The sequence below is a fragment of the Lissotriton helveticus genome, chromosome 6, assembly GCF_964261635.1.
Source record: "Lissotriton helveticus chromosome 6, aLisHel1.1, whole genome shotgun sequence".
NCBI classification, from domain to species: Eukaryota; Metazoa; Chordata; class Amphibia; order Caudata; family Salamandridae; genus Lissotriton; species Lissotriton helveticus.
The window spans coordinates 115,040,812-115,061,154 of NC_136067.1; the positions used below are offsets into that span (position 1 = coordinate 115,040,812).

Below are 20,343 nucleotides of genomic sequence, written 5' to 3' on the forward strand. Positions count from 1 at the left end.
TTGGAAACGTGATGTTTTACAGTTTCTGTGGCAGTCTGTGGAACTGGTTGTTTCTTTGGTTCCGATGCTTTTTTCGGCTCCGTAGGATGTGGCTCCGAAGTTTTAGAGAGCGGCTTTTTGCTCGGCTCCGAGTGTTTTTTCGGAGTCGATGGGTCGGTGCTTGTAGATTTCAGTGCTGAGTGCTTGGATGTGGAAGCAGCGATCGGCACGGAGGAGGGTGGTTTCTTTTTAGGTGCTGGTGACTGGGTTTCGGTACCGATGGCAGACTGACTCGAGCCTGAGTCGCCTGAAGGCTTAATAGGCTTCTTTGCCGAGCTCGAGGGCGGGGCATGGGAAACAGTCTCTCGGTGTGCACCTAGGCCCGAAGGTGTGACCGATGCCTTTTTCGATGGTGTATGGAGGGGGTCAGGGTCGACGTCTTTACTTACGACCCGCTGCCCAGGAGCGAGTTCTTCGACGTCGAAGTCCTCTGCTTTGGAGGCGCTGCTGAGGGGTTCTTCGACTCGCTCCTGTTCTGGTATGTCGACGCCCTCTTGGAAGTTGTCGTCGGGAATGGATGTCGATGAGCGAGCCACTGTTCTTCTAGCTCAACGATCCTGAATGGTCTTCTTGGAGCGGAAAGAGGCACAAGCTGCACAGTCTCTGGCCTCGTGCTCCGGTGAAAGGCAGAGGTTACACAACTCATGCAGATCGGTGTGGGGAAACTTCAACCTACATTGAGGACACTTCTTGAATGAAGTCCTTTCCATGAGCCAGATGCCAAGGCCCAAGTAGGGCCGAAGGACCTCGTCGATGATTGGAATCGAGGACTTCGAAGTTGCAGAGATGCGCGACGACTGGGGATCGTGATCGAAAACAATACCGTAGAAAGGTTGAAGGATAGCGCGGCGAAAGTAGAATCGGTGACGGTTCCGAACAGGAGCGCGATAAAAACATCCAAGCCCGATGGCGGAAAAAAAGAATCTGAAGATGGAGCCACTGTCCATGCGCACTACGGTCCAAAGGAGGAGTCACCTATCTTGTGATTTCCAAAGACTTTTCCAGGACAACAACAAAGTGCAAACATCCGGGCCCAACACCAGATGGCGATCTATGCACAGTGTGTGATCTGCAGCTCATATGTCTCGAACATATATATATCTAAAGATAGACATCTAGAAAGGATGTGTTGCATAAAACAAGACAAGCGTATGCTACAAGTACCAACAGTGTTGGTGAAGCAGAGTTAGACAGGGCAAAGTCCAGATCTGTAAGCGACATCAGCCACCCATCCGGGAGGAGCCAGGGTCCCCCGCTAGACAGACGAGGAGATGGAGCAGGACACGAAAGTGGAAACAGGACCAACGGAATGGTTTTGGGATGTACAGACAACACTAGCCAAAAAGCGAACATCCTGAAAAGAACACTGCCCCTGAGAGTGTTACAGCAGGAACCCAAAGTAGAAGCATGGAAAGCACCTGCGCAGAAAGCAGCAGGGAAAAGGAAAAACTCCTATTCGGGAAGTGACCACAAAATGAGGACACAAGGCAGTGTACAGCATAGACGTATGTGACGAAGACGCTACCACCTATAGACAAGCCCAGACAGTGCTGAAATTCGGGAACGCACTATCCATCCCAGAAAGTGGAGGGTACAACCAGACACCGCAGAAGTGGAAGAAAGAACGCAGGCACCCCATGATAGCGAACATACCAGGGTGCACCCACACTACATGCAAACACTGAAGAGTGGCGCCGCGCAGTGGCTCTGCTCTTGTGTTATACGATGGCGGGGCGTCAACTGCGTAAGAGCTGTGCCATAACTGAACAGAACAAGGGGTCCCAGGGACAGTGGCTGGGGAAAAGAAGATCAGCCAACATGGACAAAGAGGAACACAGCGAAGCTGAAAAACACCCCTGGGAAGGTAGGCAAGGCAGAGCCTAATGGTAGGGAACCCTACCGAAGCCACAATGTACTACGGACAACCGTAGATTTCAACTGTAACTGAAAGTGCAATAGAGCGGCACCAATGTGTGGGTCGCATAACAGCAGAAAGAGTACAGGCTGATCCACAGAAGAACCTCAGTGAGGAAGACTTCACCGGAGCGTACCAAACATTCCTTGTAAGAAGGGAGCTACATAATAGCCTGCAAATACCTCACATAGGGTAAGTCTTAACCCCGGCAAGGGGGGCACCTCTTGAGGTAAACTCACCGACAGAGGACTGAAAGGAAGACAGAACAAACTGACCAGCCACGCTGGATAAAGGCAAACACGGCGAAGTACCCGCTTAGACAATCTGGGTATTGCGTCATGAACCCAGGGTCCCAAACAAACAAGGCAACGCTGCCTTTGCATAAGAAAAGCTACACAAAGTCATACAACGTATGAAAAAGATCAGGACGATAAAGATAGTCACCATTATCAATTTAAGGTACTCCCATTCGGAGTCACCACAGCACCCTGAGTCTTCACCAAGTGTCTAGCAATAGTTGCGGCTCACTTAAGGAGGCAGCATATTCATGTCTACCCCTACCTAGATGACTGGCTCATAAAAGCCAAGCCATACAACCAGTGCGTACAACGCACTCGCGCTACAATCCAACTGCTTCACGACTTGGGGTTTATCATAAACCACGCAAAGTGTCACCTGCAACCGTCCCACATACAACAATACCTCGGGTCTACAATAAATCCCTCAAAGACACTTGCATATCCCAGTCCAACCAGGTTAGCAAGCATACAAAGCCTTGTCACAAAGTTTCAGCCGTGACACACTCTTCCAGCTTGAGTGTTCATGCAACTAATAGGGATGATGGCCTCTTGCAAATTAATAGTACCTCACGCAAGACTCCAGATGCGTCCCCTACAGGAATGTTTAGCACGTCAGTGGAACCAAGCTCAAGGTCAGCTGACAAATCTGGTGTTGGTGGACGGTTGCACGCATCACTCTCTGCAGTGGTGGAATACCAGAAACCTTAGACATGGTTAGCCTCCACATTTTACCTGGAAAATTATGTAATTTAGACCGGTAGTGCACAGGGTCCCTGCCAACCAGGTCCCCTGTGCCAGAGCTCCTGTCCCACCTGTCAAGCCATTGGCAAGACATGTGGGCACCCTTAATCCCACTTCCAGTGGTTCAGGTTCCTTTTAAGAGGGTAGGGATTGACATTGTTGGTCTTCTTGGCCCTTCTATAGCATCAAGGAACAGCTATATTTTGGTGGTAGTGGATAATGCCACGAGGTATCCTGAGGCTATTCCCCTTAGTGCTACTACTGCTCCTGCGGTGGCGGTGTCAGAACAGTCTGGTTACCTGAAACACATGTGTGTGGAGTGACCTGCCGGTTCACTACCCCTACCAACCACAGTGTACTGGCCTTGTTGAAAGATTCAACAAGACCATGAAAGGCATGATTGGTGGAGTCCCTGAAAAACTCAAAAGGAGATGGGATATCCTACTTCCATACTGGGAAGTGGCACAGAAGGGAGTGGGGTTCTCCCCATTTGAACTTCTGTTTGGTCATCCAGTCACTGGAGCACTGTGCCTTATAAAGGAAGGATGGGAGAAACCTCTTGTTGAACCTAAGCAAGATATAGTAGACTGTGCTTGGCTTCTGCTCCTTGATGGCTAAATACATGGAGAGAGCAGTTAAAAACCTTGAGGCCAGCCAGGAGCTCCAGAAGCAATGGTATGACCAAAAGGTCGCTATGGTTGAGTTCCAACCAGGGCAGAAGGAGTGTTATTTGGAGCAAGTGGCTCCTAGGGCTCTCTAAAACAAGTGGAGTGGGGCCTACCCTATCCTAGAAAGAAATGGGGAGGTCACCCATATGGTGGACCTTGGCTCTTGCAGCAACATCAAGAGGGTCATCCATGTCAACTGCCTTAAACCCTACTATGACTGGGTAGATGTGACCATGCTCTTGGTTACAGATGAGGATCAGGATGTAGAGAGTGAACCTCTGCCTGACCTCCTGTCCAACAATCTAAAAAATATGGGTCAGTGGAAGGACTACTCTTGTCAGCCACCCTTTCATTGCCCACCATCAGACTGATTGCAGGCAAGTCCTAAATCAGTTTGCTGAGCTCTTCTCTTTGACCCCTGATCAGACTAGCTGGTGTACCCATGATGTGGACACTGGTGACAGCCTACCTGTCAAGAATAAAATATACAGGCAGTCTGATCATGTGAAAGAGAGCATAAAAGCTGAGGTAAGCAAGATGCTGGCGTTGGGAATCATAGAGCCATGTGAGAGCCCCAGGGGCAGCCCAGTTGTCATATTCCCCAAGCCTCCTACCCAGGGTGGTAAGAAAGGGATTTTGTGTGGACTATAGGGCCTCAATGCTGTGACCAAATACTGGTGCAGAGCCAATTCCAAGGGCAGATGAACTGCTTTACAGGTTGGGAACAGCCAAGAATCTGATTACCTTTGATTGCACACCTGGAGCAAAAGAATAATCCGCGTTCTCCACTCCAAATGGGCACTTCCAGTTTACTGTGATGTCCTTTGGATTAAAGAATGCCCCTGCCACTTTCCAACAGTTGGTGAACCAAGTCCTTTCTGGGTTGGTATCCTTTAGTGCAGCCAATCTGGATGATATTGCTGTCTTTAGTTCCACCTGGCAGGATCACCTGATCCACCTCGGGAAAGTACTTGAGACTCTGAGAAGTGCAGGCCTCCCTATCAAGGCAAGTAAGTGCCAGATAGGGCAGGGAAAGGTTGTATATATTGGGGCACCTTGTTGGTGGAGGCCACGTTCAACCTACACAGCCCAAAGTCCAGACCATTCTGGACTGGGCAGCTCCAACAACCCAGACTCAAGTTAGGGCCTTCCTTGTTTTGCCTGGGTACTATAGGAGGTTTGTGAGGGATACAGGCACAATTGTGGCTACCCTCACAGTACGGACCTCTAACAGAAAGTGAACTGGACAGTGAGCTGTCCAAAGGCTTTTGACACTCTGAAGGAAGCAATGTGCTCTGCACTTGTACTGGAAGCTCCAGATTATGCCAATAAATTAATTGTGCAGACTGATGCCTCTGAACTTGGGATAGGAGCAGTCCTATCCCAAATAAATGTCCATGGTCAAGACCAGCCAGTGGCTTTCATCAATAGAAGGCTACTCCCCAGGAACCAGAATTGGAGTAAACTGTACCTTTTGTTTCCCAATTGACACCTCTTCAGTACAACTTGTAAGTCCCTAGTAAATGGTACAGAGGACATTGCCACCAAAGAGGGACCCCAAGGGTAGTAGCACGAATTGTGCCACCCTAGGGTCACCTCACCAAGAACCTGCACTCTACCAGTTCAGACTGAGTGCTTTGGTGCAGACAAAACTGAAAAGTCGACATGGCACACATCCCTGTGTGCAATGCCCGCAAGACGCTGCATGAGATATAGGTAATACACCCCTCTAGCAAGCCTTAGCCCTAGGGCAGGGTGCACTACATCTCCTGTGAGGGCATAGCTGCATGTCAGTTCCTGGATACTGTAAGTAACCAGGGGAAGCATAGTAAGTACATGGGCTGGCAACTTGTCATTACAAGTTCCCCAGCTTCATAATGGTTCACTGACATATGGAATGTTTGGTACCAGACATCACAGCATAATAAACATGTACTGATCCCAGTGTCAGATTTATTGGAAATTGCACACAGAGGACCGCTTAGAGGGGTCCCTTGAAACCTACCACCCCTAGGCGTAGTCACCAGTGTTCTGACCAGTGACTGCACACTCGTAGGTCGAGCAAAATGCCTGTCAAGGGCAGAGGTATTCACACTTCCCCCTGGTCAGGAAGAGCCATATGTGATGGGGAGCTTCAAAGGCCTTTCTGCCTTTGTAACGTGACTCCCGGTGTCTCCTGTTAGAAGGAGCAGGCCCCCCTTCTGTCCTCACCCCCTTTTGGCAAGAAGACAGGTGGGGAAACTTGGAGAAAATAGGAGGTGTGCCTCCCTCTGCCAACTCCAACCATCAGTTGCTGGAGGCAAGGTGCAGTACACTTATCAGTGCTCACCATCTTGAAGATGGTGAAACTTCTCCAATCAGGGATATACCCACCCTCTACATGGGGTGAGCAGTTAGAAAGTGTTGTCACCCTTAAAGTAAGTAGCCCATCGGCTACTACCTGGCACTCCCTTTAAACGCCCTTAACTGTAGTATTTAGGTTGTCCCCCTGAGCCCTGATCTTCAGTTTCTGGCGACCTAAGAAGAGGCGGACACCACAGAGCTTCACCAGCAGAGAAAATTGCCGAAAACTATTTACTTGGTCCCAGCACTCGATGATCCTACCGCCAAAAGATAACTCGTCCTACAATACAGCAACCTCCATAACCCTGGGAGGACTGCCTGCCTTCGACAAAGATCAATCTCTCCTGAGAACAGCAGACCTGTTCAAAAGCAACAATCTTCAAGCAAAGACTCTGTGAGCTGAAGAACCACCAAGCCTGACCCCTGAGTCCACCTCCGGCCCGAGTCCATGTGTCCCACTGGTTCCAGCGAGGTTCCCCAGCACCCCAGAGCCCGAGTCCACTATTGACTGACCCCTCCTAGACTCCTTGACGTCACTCGCAGTCTCTGCGCGGAGACCCCCTCGACTGCAAACTGCCCTGGTAACCAAACCCTGCACCCGTCCGCCCTGGGCCTTGGTGAAGGGGACCAAAGGCATCTCAGAGCATCGCAATTGCCCACTCTAGCTGTTGGTTTTCTTCAACCGGCCTCCTGGCCTGAGCCTGCAGCCCTTTTGTGTTATGGCCTTTCTCCATTGCTTAACATTAGGCAACCGACGCTGTATTGGCACCCTGCACCTGCCTCCCCTGTGTTGCTATTGGTGTATTGTTGGTGCTGCCTTGGACCCTGCCCAGTGCTTGCTTCAACCCCCGGAGATGGTCTCTTAAGCCTTAAGCAGCATCTGTCCTTATTGTCCAATTCTTCATTGGGTTTTATTGGGCGCTCAACACCGTATTTGCACCCTAAACCCAGCTGCCCCTGTGCCCCTGGTGGTGTACTATTGGTGCTGAACTAAACCTTGTCCAATACTCATCTTAACTCCTGAAGACTGGATTTGTAAGTCGAAATTACCGAGCTGCATGCTAAATGCTTTGTTCCTCCCATAGGTTAACATTGCAAAGTCTGGGATAATGAGGATAGCGGGTTGGCTGGTAACCAAACATAACCCCGTGCAGACAGAGCTGGGGGAGTCCTGAAGTTGTCGAGGAGTAGCAGAAGAGCTGTGCAATAGGCGGCGATGATGAGTACTGTTGCTGGCGGGAGGGTGGAAGGGTGAGATTCTGGACACGGTGATCAATGACTACACATTAAAGTGCTTGGAAAGATACGAGGTGGCAAGCCCCAAGTTGGGGACTGTTTTCTTGATTTTACGGAACATAGTTGGGGGGGAGGGAGGGGATACGAATATAAAATGTAGGGATATGCCAAACGATGTAATGCCCGAATGGATGAATATGCGACTTACAACGGAGATTGATTGAAGATTTGCCGCCCGGCCTCAGGGATGTGGGCTGAAGGGCCGTGTGACGTGGTTTAACCTGTTAATAACTTTAGAGATTGTGTAATGATACTGTTTCCTTGTTTAGGGCAGACGATATCCATGTACTTCCTACACCAAAAATAAAGGTTAAAAAAATAAATTAAAAAAAAACATTGCAAAGTCTGAAAATTGCACTGCGTCCACCGTTGAGCTTGAAAAGTCTTTTTATTGCAAAATGTATTCACCTAAGACAAAGTTCTGTGGTTCTACAAAATAAATATAACCAAGTATTATTTTTATAAATTGATCTTGGATTTATTCAATGAGTGTGGACCTCATTTAGTGCCACTGTGTGTACAACAAATGCTTAGTACTGCCCTCTGATAAGCCTACGTGCTCTCCCATAGTACCCGAAAGAGAGCATCAGTATTATATACTTTAGCCTCTGTAAAGCCTCTGGGGATCTACTGGACTCTGCACGCTATACCTCTTTTTGGTATAGTATACAGAGCACCAGCTTCCTACATCTAGAAATGTCAAGCCTCTATTAGGGGAAGAACTGTGGGCCCCGGTGCCTGAACTGGCTCTTGTTCGGGTCTGAAAATGAGGTGGATTGGTTGTATGTCGTCGATGGCTTTTACAGTGGAATTGATTGTAAAGGTAGAATCCTGTGTTAACATTAATTAATGAGGGTTCCCAGACTGATGACTGTGTCTAATTGAAGCTTGTGAACCTGCAAAAGGTACCAGTGCTTGAGATGTCATGTTATTGGTCAGTAAATCATTTTTATTTTTTCTTGCTGTATGAGTGAAGATCACACCAATTAGATAAGTGCAGTGTTTTTGAAGTGTGATGTCCTCAGCTGGAAGACTAGAGGGTAAAAACTCAGTCACTGAGGGAATATGATGTTTTATAGATATCAAGTCTGCCTTCGATCGGGTGAATAGAGAGCGTTTGTGGAGGAAACTAGAGAGCTGGGGGTTGCCACACCAACTCCTAACAGCTATCAAAGCCCTACACCACCACACCTGGGCAAGAGTGAAACTGGGAAACGGAGGCAACACAACCAGGAACATCAAAACGCACCAAGGCCTAAAACAAGGCTGCGTATTAGCCCCCACCCTCTTTAATCTTTTCCTCTCTGACCTCACAAGCGCGATCGAATCCGCAGATAGCCACCCTCCATCTTTGGCAAATAATCCAATACACTATTTACAATACGCCGACGATATTGTACTGTTGAGTAAAACACCAATCCGACTACAAAGAGCCATCAACAAATTAACATCGTACTTAGAAAGGGAAAGCCTGGAATTAAACAAAGAAAAAACTAAAGTGGTCCGTCTAGTAGACACGCAAAAGTTAAAGTACAAATGGATGGCCCAAGGGACAACAGTGAAAGAACAAGAGTACTATAAGTACTTGGGAATAATAATATCGAAAGGTGCAAACTACAAGGATCATAAAACAGCATTAAAAGCAAAAGCACAAATTTTAATTTTTGCACAACGATCGTTAAAAGAAAAAATGGACTGCCCTAACCACAACCATCTATTAAAAGTAATGGCAGCGCAGATTATGCCCACCTTTTCTTATGACCTAGCTACATGGTGTGGGAAGGAGGCCGACCTCTTAAACGAGCTACAAATTAGAATCTACAAAGCGGTCCTCAACATGCCAAAATCCGCCTCTGCCTCACAAGTCAGGCTGGAATTTGGTCTGCAAAATCAGAAGTTCCGGAGCATGAGCGGCTTCGTGAAACTCTGTAATAAACTTCGCTCTGCAGACCCCGATACATTGGACTGGCTATGCTGGGAGGAAATTAAAAAACGGGGGGAATCTGACACCCCGAACATCTGGGGAAAGTATCTTAAACTCTGTGTAGAAAAGTTGGAGCTGGAATCAGTCTGGAAAACTGGGACAGACAAAGCAAGTCTAAGCAAACTAGCCAACTTTGCAGCAAAAGGTAAATCCTTTTTGGAGGATAAAGAGTCATTGGCAAAACATCGGCATGGCTGGACTGTTATTAACTCGTTTACTACTCCAAAACCACTAGCATATCTAGCAGCCCACTTTAGTGACCATCTTAAAAAATCCTTTATAGCCTATCGGATGGGGATGCACGTCTCAAAGGACCTCTTACCATCCTGGAAACAGTCCCATCAGACGAAAGAATGTTGCCTCTGCGGGTACAAAAATGAAACCCTCGTCCACCTTTTCTGTATATGTCCGGCCCTGATAATTCAGAGACGACTCATATTGAAACCCATTCTTAACGCATTAAACATCTGTTCTTGCAGACATGCAGTTACAAGCTGGCTCGGAGGCTCCTCCATAATTCTGGCTTGCCGCGGAGTTAAATTTATGGCAGAAGCAAGAAAACGATTAGAATTAACTGAACAGGAGGCCCACCTGTTGGTGGACTATTAGGGACATCCTAACTTTTAGACCTTCCCGCATCTGTCCCCAACAAAACAGCGGCTAAGAGACAATGTTTTAGTATTTTTAATACATTTTGCACTGTTACTTTATTAAGAGAATTTTGTAACAATTTTAATTAATTATGCAAATAAAACTCTTTGAACTCTTTGATTGGGAATAGGTGTTTCACATGTTGTGTGGAAGTAACTAAGATATCATATGTAAATATTATACTTTAGCTGTTTAATTTGATTATCTGTTTAAGAGATGTTAATTATTTATTGATAATTTAGTCGTACCTTGTATGATGTATCCTGTGTGTGTTTTCGTATACTTGCTGTCTGGACATAGAAGATGCAGAAAGCAGTGAGGATGTAGAAGGCAGTGAGGATGCAGAAGAAGTTGAGGACGCGGAAGGCGGCACGGATGCTCAAGGCAGTGAAGATGCTGTATCTGATCGTAAGTACATTTATTGTATATTTTAGGAAGAATAGGTGAAAATATTTGTATTATTTCACCAAAATTATAATTAGATTACATTGAATGCATTGTTGTTCCTCTCTCCTGTGATGTCATTATAAGAAGTGACATCACTGGTATTGCTGTTATGTGACCTTTCATCACCATTACCCTGCCAAGAAGGCTATGTAAATAGATTAAATCCTATATTATATGTAAGATAAATAGAAAGACAACATACTTTTATAAGATGCATAAAGATTTAGCTGTTAAAATGGTAAAAAGTCTCTTTTAGTTTTTAAGATTAGTATGTTTGAATAAACTCTCACCAGAAACACAAGACAGTACAACAAAACAAGTTACTTACCTGTAACTTTGGTTCCCCAGTATTGGTAACTTTCATAGATTCCCATGCTTTGTATCATTCCCTGTCGTCGGAATGGGAGCCTCGGTAAATAAAAAATATCAGTACCATAGGTACAAAAGAGAAAATTAGGCCTAGGCCTCATCTCATTTTGTATCATATCACCCTCTTTGTGTAAAAGAGCCCAAACTATCGCAAGAACCAATCAGAATAGCCTCACCCCATAGAACCTTCCTGAGAGAGCCTCAGCGCCTCAGATTTTCTACCGCATGTTGTGCAAGGGAGTCTCCACTGAGCTCTGCTCAGTTTTCTTTCAATTCTACTTTTTTCTTCAAACTGATTTCTTCAAACTCGATAATGGCTGACAAAGAAAAGAAGGCTTTATTCAGGGCTTGTGCTACCTGCGCTAAAAAGAGGCTTTTTGTGGAATACAAGCATGAAGACTGCCTTTACTGCTTGTATCCTGACCACAAGGCCACAGACTGCAAAATCTGTAGGACCTTTTCTACGAAGACTTTGAGAGACAGGGAGGGCCGATTGCTGACCTGGTTAGAGAAGATGAAGGCACGGAAGGAAGTACTGTCCTCAGATGAGGAGGATTCGGCATCTATGGCTTCTTCCAGAAGGTCTACCTCATCTGAGCCCCCTGTCAGAATAGCCTCACCCCATAGAACCTTCCTGAGAGAGCCTCAGATTTTCATAGCCGTTGTGCAAACAGCCACTATCTCAGTAACAAGGCCGAGCTTTCCCAGGGGAGGCGGGTGGGCGCATGGGAATCTATGAAAGTTACCAATACTGGGGAACCAAAGTTACAGGTAAGTAACTTGTTTTCTTACCCCAGTATTGGAACTTTCAGATTCCCATGCTTTGTTTCAGAATAGTTAGCAGTAAGTCACCAAAGCACATTTTGTTACATAAACATTATTGCATGACACAATGGCAATGCTCACAGTAACCATGAAAAAATTTCATCATAAGAAAAAGAAGCATCACCAACACAAAATGTGCTACATAGGAAGGCGGGATTCTAGGGAAAGCTCACCTCTCACTGAAAAAGATTCCTGAGGACTGCTTGTCCAACAGCAGCGTCGTTCTGTCCTGTAGACTCCAGGCAGTAATGCTTCGTGAAGGTATGTGTACTGCTCCACGTCGCTGCCCTGCAGATGTCTTTGATAGGGACTTCAGAAAAAAGAGCCACCGAAGATGCCACTGATCTTGTAGAATGTGCACGGGCTTTTCTTTCAAGGGGCTTGCCTGCTCCTTGATGGCAGAACTGAATAGCGCTGGAGATCCAGCGGGAAATACTGGCTTTGGTTATAGGAAACCCCTTCCGCGGTGCACTGTAAGACACGAACAATTGTGAGAATTTTCTAAAGGACTTCGTGCGCTCTAAATAAAATTTCAAACACCTCTGAACGTCCAAAGAATGCAAGGAGGGCTAGCTTCCAAGAAAGGAATTTAAGGTCTGCTCTGTGAATGGGTTCGAACGGAGCCTTCATTAGTTGAGCCAACACCAGATTAAGTTGCCAAGTTGGCGGCGGAGGGCGGACTGGAGGATACATCCTAAACAGGCCCTTTAAGAACTGCTTGACAATTCTAGCAGACCAAAGAGAAGGACCTGAAGATGTCCGCCGGAATCTCGAGATGGCTGCTAGATGAACTTTCACCGAAGAATGAGCCAATCAAGATCGAGCTGGATATAGGATATATGGTAAAATTTGGTGTGGAGCTGACTTGTAAGGGTGGAGACGCTGTCTTTGACACCATAGGCAGAATCTCTTCCATTTTGCTTTATACGTTTTATTAGTGCTTGGTGCTCGAGCCTGTGACAAAACCTCCCTACACTCCTTGGGTAGATTTAGATGTTAGAATTCCCTGTATTCAGGAGCCACGCTGTCAAGTGAAGCGAAGTCAGATCCTGATGCAGCACCTGACCCTGAGACTTCGATAACAGGGACGGAACTAGTCGCAGGCGAATGGGATGATCCTGGGAGAGCAGGAGGAGTTCCGTGTACCAGAACTGGCGGGGCAACGCCGGTGCAATCAGAATCATCTGGCATGGTTCCGCTTTGATTTTCCTGAGTAACCTCGGTATTAGGGGTATTGGCGGAAAAGCGTAAAAGAATGCGCCGTACCAGGCAATCGAAAGTGCGTTCCCCAAGGATCCCGGATGGTGATCCTTGCTTGCAAAGAACCGGCATTTGGTGTTCTCCGGAGACGCAAAGAGGTCTATGGACGGGGTCCCCCAGACCGAGAACACCTCCTCCAGAATGGACTGATCTAACTCCCATTCGTGATTGGCTGCTTTTTGACGGCTTAAGGCATCCGCTGTAACGTTGAGCGAACCTGCCAGGTGTTCTGCTCTCAGAGTGACATTGTGAAGAATTGCCCAATCCCAAATTCGTTGAGCTTCGAGAGAAAGGGTTAAGGACCGTGTCCCCCCCCTGCTTGTTGATATAGTGCATGGCCGTGGTATTGTCCGTCCGGACCAGCACAAGGTGATTTTGAATCCTCGGGAGAAAAGCTTGCAAAGCTAGACGGATGGCAGTCAGCTCCAGCAGGTTGATGTGGTACTGGCGTTGTTGTGTATCCCAGTGTCCACTGACTTGCAGCTCCTGGGGCACTGCTCCCCAGCCTTCCAATGAGGCATCTGTGGTTAGGATCATAGGAGACGGAGGAAGTCTGAAAGACAGACCCTCTGCGATGTTGCTTCTTATTATCCACCATTCACATGCCTCCTTCATTTCTGGCGTGATCAAAATCTTGTCGTTGAACGAGCCTTCTGCTTGGCGCCATTGCCTGTCGAGTTGCTCTTGCAGAGGACGCATTCGCAGCCTGCAATGCGGTATCAATGGTATACAAGATGAAATCGATCCGAGCAGAGACTTGTAGAGCTGTACTGACGGGGATCTCCTCTTTAGCACTTGGCGAGCCAAGAGCATTAACTTGGTCTGACGCTCGACCGAAGGGTAAGCTTTGCATTGTTCTGAGTCCAAAATGGCCCCTAGGAACCTTGTTGACCTGGAGGGTTGCAGAATTGACTTGCTTCTGTTCAGTTGAAGGCCCAGGTGATCGAACAATTGAATGCAAGCGGCAATGGCCTTGGAAGCGTCCTGGAAAGATGGAGCTTTGACTAGCCAGTCGTCCAGGTAAGGGAAAACTTCCAGAGACTGTTTCCGGAGGAAAGCTGCCACTGGGGCCAACACCTTTGTAAAGATTCTTGGTGCAGATCGAAGACCAAACGGAAGCACTTTGAATTGGAATTGGCTCTTGCCTACTGTGAAGCGCAAATATTGCCTGTGAGCTGGGTGGATCGGTACGTGGAAGTACGCATCCTCTAAATCCAGGATCGCCATGAAATCCCCTGGGTTCAGAAGAGGAAGAATATCCTGGAGAGTGACCATCCTGAAGGACAGTTTGATGAGGTAGGTGTTGAGCTCCGGTAGATCTAATATGGGGCGCCAAGTTTCTGTAGTCTTGTGAACCAGGAAGAACCTGGAATAAAAACCTTTTCCCCTCTGTGAGAGAGGTACCGGCTCTATTGCCCCCTTGATGAAACGTTGGTGGGCTTCGAGACGTAGCAGTCCCAGATGTTGAGATCGACTGGCGCCTGGAGCTCTTGTTGGAGGGAGATCTTAAAATTCCAACGTATGGCCACTCTGAACAATATTCAGCACCCACTGGTCTGATGTTATACGTTTCCAGCTCTCTAGACAAAAAGATATACTGCCCCCCACTGATGTCTTCGGGGAGGGAGGAACAGTAGTAAGAGCCAAGAGGCCGCTATTGCCTCTTGGAATGGTCACATCCTTGACGATTTTGACGTCCTCTCTGAGATTGGCGAGAGAAAGAAGCCGACTGGCCCTGGCGTTGGTTCGAATAGTGCGGTTTGTAAGACTGTGAGGATTGCGAAGAATATCTCTGCTGGTTGCCACCTCTATAAAAGGAGAAACCCCTTCCTCTTGCTCCTCTAAATGGGACCTTACGGTAATTTAGAGACCCCAAGGACTTTGCTGTGTCTGTGTCCTTTTTAATACTTTGAAGGGCCTCATTGACATGCTTCCCAAAAAGCATCTCTCCATCAAATGGAAGGTCTAGGATTTTGTGTTCGACTTCTTGGCGAAACCAGGTCGCCCGCAACCAGCCTTGTCGTCGTAAGACAGCTGAACCAGCCAGAGCACGAAAAGCCGTAGAAGCTATGTCCATAGCTCCATCTATGACTTCAGACGATGATCGTTCTCCCTCCATGAGCACCTTTTTGGCCTCCTCTCTTGATGAGTCCGGCAGCAGTTCTATAAACGGGGCTAAGTCGCACCATATCTGGCGATCGTATCTGCCCAAGAGGGCCAGAGCATTCGCCGTCCGAACGAGGAGACTGGCCATAGATGAAAATCTCTTGCCCACATTGTCTAAGCGCCTTCCTTCCTTTTCAGGAGGTGTAGTAAGAGGTGTGGAAGGATTCTTGGATTTACTCTGTGCCGCTTGCGATATTACAGAATCCGGTTTAGGCTGACCAAGGAGGAACGCTGGACTGCCGTCAGGGGCCTTATATTTCTTCTCCAGCCGGGGAAGAACAGGAATGACAGTGGCCGGGTTCTGCATAACTTTGATTCCTTCCGTCCAAACATGCTCTATTATAGGAATCGATCTGACTGACTTTTTGTATGGTTCTTTAAAGTCATACAGGAAATAGTCTGACTGTACTGTAGTGATTGGCAGACCAAATCTTTTAGATGCCCTCTCCTTGAGGTTATTGAAAACCCCCAATGTCAGCCGGAGGAGAAGTAGCATCGTCCTGTCCTGCGGCATCAGGATCCGGATGGGTACCATCATCACAGTCCACGTCAGGGTCAGTTATAGGATCCCCTTGAACCTCCAGATCTGAAGACACATCATGCACCACCTCACGAGATTCCTCTCTGGTGTCAGGTTCCACAGCCTGTGGGACCACCGTTGTCACGATGATAGCAGAAGTCGGGGCTACAGTTGGAGAAGAAGGGCGTTCCGATTGAACCACTGGTGGAGTTTAAAACCTATTTCTATAGTCCTGCAACATTAATTGCAAATCCGAAACCAGGGAGGCTGGCATGGCCACCGTGTCCTGACCAAAGCTTCGAGGAGGCTGTTCCTGCTGAACATACTGGTGTTCGTAGTACTCCTCAGTATCCGTCTCTTGACATTTCACGTTCAAATCCGAGGGACTATAGGCATCTCCATACTGGATGTAGTCACCCTCTTCCTCAGATTAGTCATCCAGCAACATACTAGGCGGTAGAGATGTAACACGCCTAGGAGAAGTCATCTCCGGTGTAATCTGCCGCTTCCTCGTTGAAATCTGGATTTTTTGAATCGTCGACGGAGTCGTCGTCGAAAGAAACGTGGAAGCCAACGTCGTCGAAGGATTCGTCGACTGACCCGTCGACGCCTGGGAGGTCTTCGTCAACGGTGGAGTAATCGTCGACGGCACCGTCGACGAGCTCGTCGTCAGCAACATCACAGCCGCCGTTGTCGTCGTCGAAGCGGCCGTCGACAGTATCTTCGCTGACATGATCGTCGACGTCGATAAGGTAGCGATCGTCGACGAACAGGAAGGCGTATTAAACGTCGACGCAGCCAAGAAAGGTGTCGTCGTCGTCACAGCCAGCGTCGACGGTCCCGTCGACGGAGCTATCGGCATACTCAAGTCCTTATGAGAAACAGTCGACGACGTACCTGCAGATCTCGTCGTCGACGGACGCTGTTTCTTGTCCTGCTTGGTCTCTGGAGTGACCGTAGATACTTTCTTCCCCTCCTTCTCTTTCTCGGAAGATTGTGAAGGAACAGAAACCTCTTTTCTCACCTTCTTTGCTGTGTCCTTCTCAGCAGCCTGTCCCAGCCTCTCCTTTTCACCTCGGTGAGGAGATTTCATGGGACTAACTCTACCAGACCTATCAGAGATCTTGTGGTGGGTTTTGACAGGGGGCTCAGATGAGGTAGACCTTCTGGAAGAAGCCATAGATGCCGAATCCTCCTCATCTGAGGACAGTACTTCCTTCCGGGCCTTCATCTTCTCTAACCAGGTCAGCAATTGGCCCTCCCTGTCTCTCAAAGTCTTCGTAGAAAAGGTCCTACAGATTTTGCAGTCTGTGGCCTTGTGGTCAGGATACAAGCAGTAAATGCAATCTTCATGCTTGTATTCCACAAAAAGCCTCTTTTTTGCGCAGGTAGCACAAGCCCTGAATAAAGCCTTCTTTTCTTTGTCAGCCATTATCGAGTTTGAAGAAATCAGTTTGAAGAAAAAAGTAGAATTGAAAGAAAACTGAGCAGAGCTCAGTGGAGACTCCCTTGCACAACGTGCGGTAGAAAATCTGAGGCGCTGAGGCTCTCTCAGGAAGGTTCTATGGGGTGAGGCTATTCTGATTGGTTCTTGCGAAAGTTTGGGCTCTTTTACACAAAGAGGGTGATATGCTACAAAATGAGATGAGGCATAGGCCTAATTTTCTCTTTTGTACCTATGGTACTGATATTTTTTATTTACCGAGGCTCCCATTCCGACGACGGGGAATGATACAAAGCATGGGAATCTATGAAAGTTCAATACTGGGGTAAGCAAATGCCACCTTGGTATATGTCATCAGCGACGAACACTTTTCCAAACTCTGCCACTGCCGCTGAAAGTGCACTTCATTCACTAGACAATAAAAGATGTCTTAAATTCTATTTGTGAAGGACCAAGGACTTTTGTAAACTGGACCAACTTTTTATTGCATGACATACATTTATCATCTTTCGATCGCAGAGATGTTTGCAACACGCTGGGTTTAGAAAAGGCTTTCTTCTGATGGATACATCTGCCAGTGGATTCCTCACCTTGTGAATATCCCCTTGCGTCAGCAACATTCGGAAATTCTTTTTGGAGCTTTGCGCCGACGTGGACGACATCACAGAGGCACGACACTGCGCGCGACTCCTCTGACATCACCGACTCCATAATAGGCCCACGCCGGCGTGATGACATCAGTTCCCTTTTTTCCGCGTCGTCGACGCTAACGGTTTCTAGGGATCGTCTGTAGCTGTTGGTAACTTTGTTACTGTTTGTTTCATTTCGGTGTCCTTTTGCTTCTTGGTCTCGAAATGTCCATGAAGAAGACTAGATTCAAGCCCTGCGGAGAGTGCGGCAAGATGATGTCTATGACGGATGCGCACGATTGCTGCGTCTGGTGTTTATGTTCGGACCATGACGTCGAGGAGTGTTCGTCCTGCAAGAAAATGAATCCTAAGGCTCTCTGTGAGAGGGAGGTGAAACTCCTTGTTGCAAAGTTGAAGAGCAGGAAGGACAAGAAGAGGTCGAGGTCACTGACTCGTCGTTCGAGGTCGAGATTTCGCTCGAGGTCGTCTTTGGTGCATGCTTCGAAGTCATCGAGGAAGAAGCACAAAGAGATCTCATGAGTCTCGTCATCATTCTGGAGAGGACTCGAGCTCGAGACCGAAGTCGCAGGTGAAGTTACTTCGCAAAGAAGTGGAGGCTCCGACTCCGGAAGTTCAAGCCTCCGAGGGTGAGGCTTCGCCTGTTCATTCACCGAAGCCGATGTCGAATCCTTTTCCGGCTCCGACTTATTCTTCTGACCAGGAGGGTGAGGGAGATGAAGAGAATGGAGGAGAAGAGGAGGCTCCGTTGCCTGCGGGTTCATCGACCCCGGTGCACCAGCCTGAGATTGAGGTCGAAGTTGAGAAGACTCCGCTCCCTCGAGAGCAGCCTGTGAGCTCTTATCCAGCTTTTCCTGCTCCCGGTCAGGACCCTACTCAGTTCCTGAATGCAATGTATGGAGTTTATTCAAGAGCAATGTACCCCTCTGGTGTACCGGTTGGTCCCACGGGTCCATTAGCCTTCAATCTGGGTATCCCCCCAGTCTTATGCTCCTGCGCCTTTTATGCCTTTTACGCCGGCCCCGACGCCGCCTTGGCTTTACTCGGCGCCGCCGAAGCCTTCGACGCCAATATCCTCGATGCCGACACCCTCGACGTCATTGCCGAATCCGATCAGAACTCGTGTTCATCGGTCTGATCCTCCGGCTTCGGCTCGATGCCGGCTCCGGCTCTGATGGAGTCAATTCCGGATCCGTCGACTTCGTTCATGAAGGAGAGGTCAAGGCGTGAGGCACAGAGACTTCTGGAAGAGCAGAGGTATCGTGATGCATGTAGGAGAGTGGGGTCTGCAATCCCATGGCCACCCCAGATTTTTGCTTTTTGCTTCACTGGTTTACGACTTTCCCTGGCTGTGGACCCACAGCCTAGCTGTTCTCTCTCTAAATTACAACCATTTACCCTAGGTGCATTTACCAATTGGTACTGGGCCACCTTATCAGTCCCTGTACAGTATACCTTAGGTATCCAGGGCATAGGTGTACCCAGGGCCTACCAGGGGCTGAAACATGCATTATGCCACCCCTGGCTGGCCATCTAAACAGACACAACTGGCTGCACGACAGCTGGGGCAAGGTGGTGTAATCACCCTTTGCTTTAGATATAGATCCCTATATCTAAACCTAAAATGGACACATATATTCCTATCAGTCACTCCTATGGCAGGCCTTATCAATCCTGAAGGCAGAGTGCTTGGAATTATGTGAGATGGTGCTCTGGCATGAGCTGAGCCCGTTTGCAGCTTGCGGAACCAAGTCCTAATAGCTGTTCCATGATAACGCTATACCATATACTCTTAAGTGCATTATAATCCTCGCGGTTAAATGCTAACTCTGGTATAACATTATCAAAACATGTCAAGTAAGGTGTCATACGAATTGGAATACTACCCCCTCGCCAATTCTGGCGACGGGGGTAGCATTCCACCCTTCTAGAGGGACACGACATGTATGTAACTGTGAACCCCGGTTAAAGTTAACTCGAGCCTCAGCATCACAAAATGGATGCTGCCACCACAGACACAAGTCTGACCTCCTGCTGCTGGGAGTCCTTCCAGCGAGGGAGGCTTGGACAAAGGGTTTCCTGCCTTGGGAGGTGCTAGCACCACCCCAGACAGGATTTTGTGTATTAGGTAGGCCCAGGCTGAAAGGAATGAGACATGCCTGGGGCACACAAGGTGCCCTGTGCATACACCGGTTCCAACCAGTTGCTGGGGCACTCCAGCCCCAGCTCTGGCGGGAAACCGGACAAAGGATAGGGGGTGTAGCCACCCCCTTTCCTGGTTCCACCCAGTGGAGGGACCTAGTCAGTAGTGCAGCCCCCTTTAGGAGAATAAAGGTAGGAGCTGGTCCCATTCCCAGTTAGATTAATCTTGACAACTTCCACGAAGAAACTCTTGACCTTCGACCTCCTGAACATCAGAAGACTGAAGAATCTCCCCTATGGTCAGGGAGTGACCATCCTGCTTCGCAGGCACCATCAAGCTCCTGTGCGGTTTGCTGTAAGTCCTTCCTTCCAGGAATCCGACGACCCAGCTCAACGAGACCCGGACCTCCAGACCTCTCTGACCTCTACCCACATCCACAGCACAGCTGGGACCCGTGGGTGCGACGAGCAACGTGGAGACGGCCATCTTGACGAAACCTGCACAGCGCTTCCAGCTCGACCCCCGAGGGTTCCTCGAGTGAGTGCATTGGGGACTGAGAAGCCCCACACCGACGCAGCTCCTGCAC

At 48.3% G+C, this 20,343-nt stretch overlaps 1 protein-coding gene across 5 annotated transcripts in view; it reads left to right on the top strand.

Annotated features, from left to right (window-relative positions):
- The window catches only part of LOC144762305 (exportin-5-like), a 2,106,094-nt gene that overhangs the window by 1,726,628 nt on the left and 359,123 nt on the right, over positions 1–20,343 (top strand). For 4 of the 5 annotated variants that reach the window (XM_078647456.1, XM_078647455.1, XM_078647458.1 and 1 more), the window contains one exon: positions 10,237–10,344. In XM_078647456.1, the coding sequence (XP_078503582.1) occupies positions 10,237–10,344 (108 nt within the window). The remainder of the gene's footprint in view (positions 1–10,236; positions 10,345–20,343) is intronic. The other variant, XM_078647454.1, reaches the window with a different exon arrangement.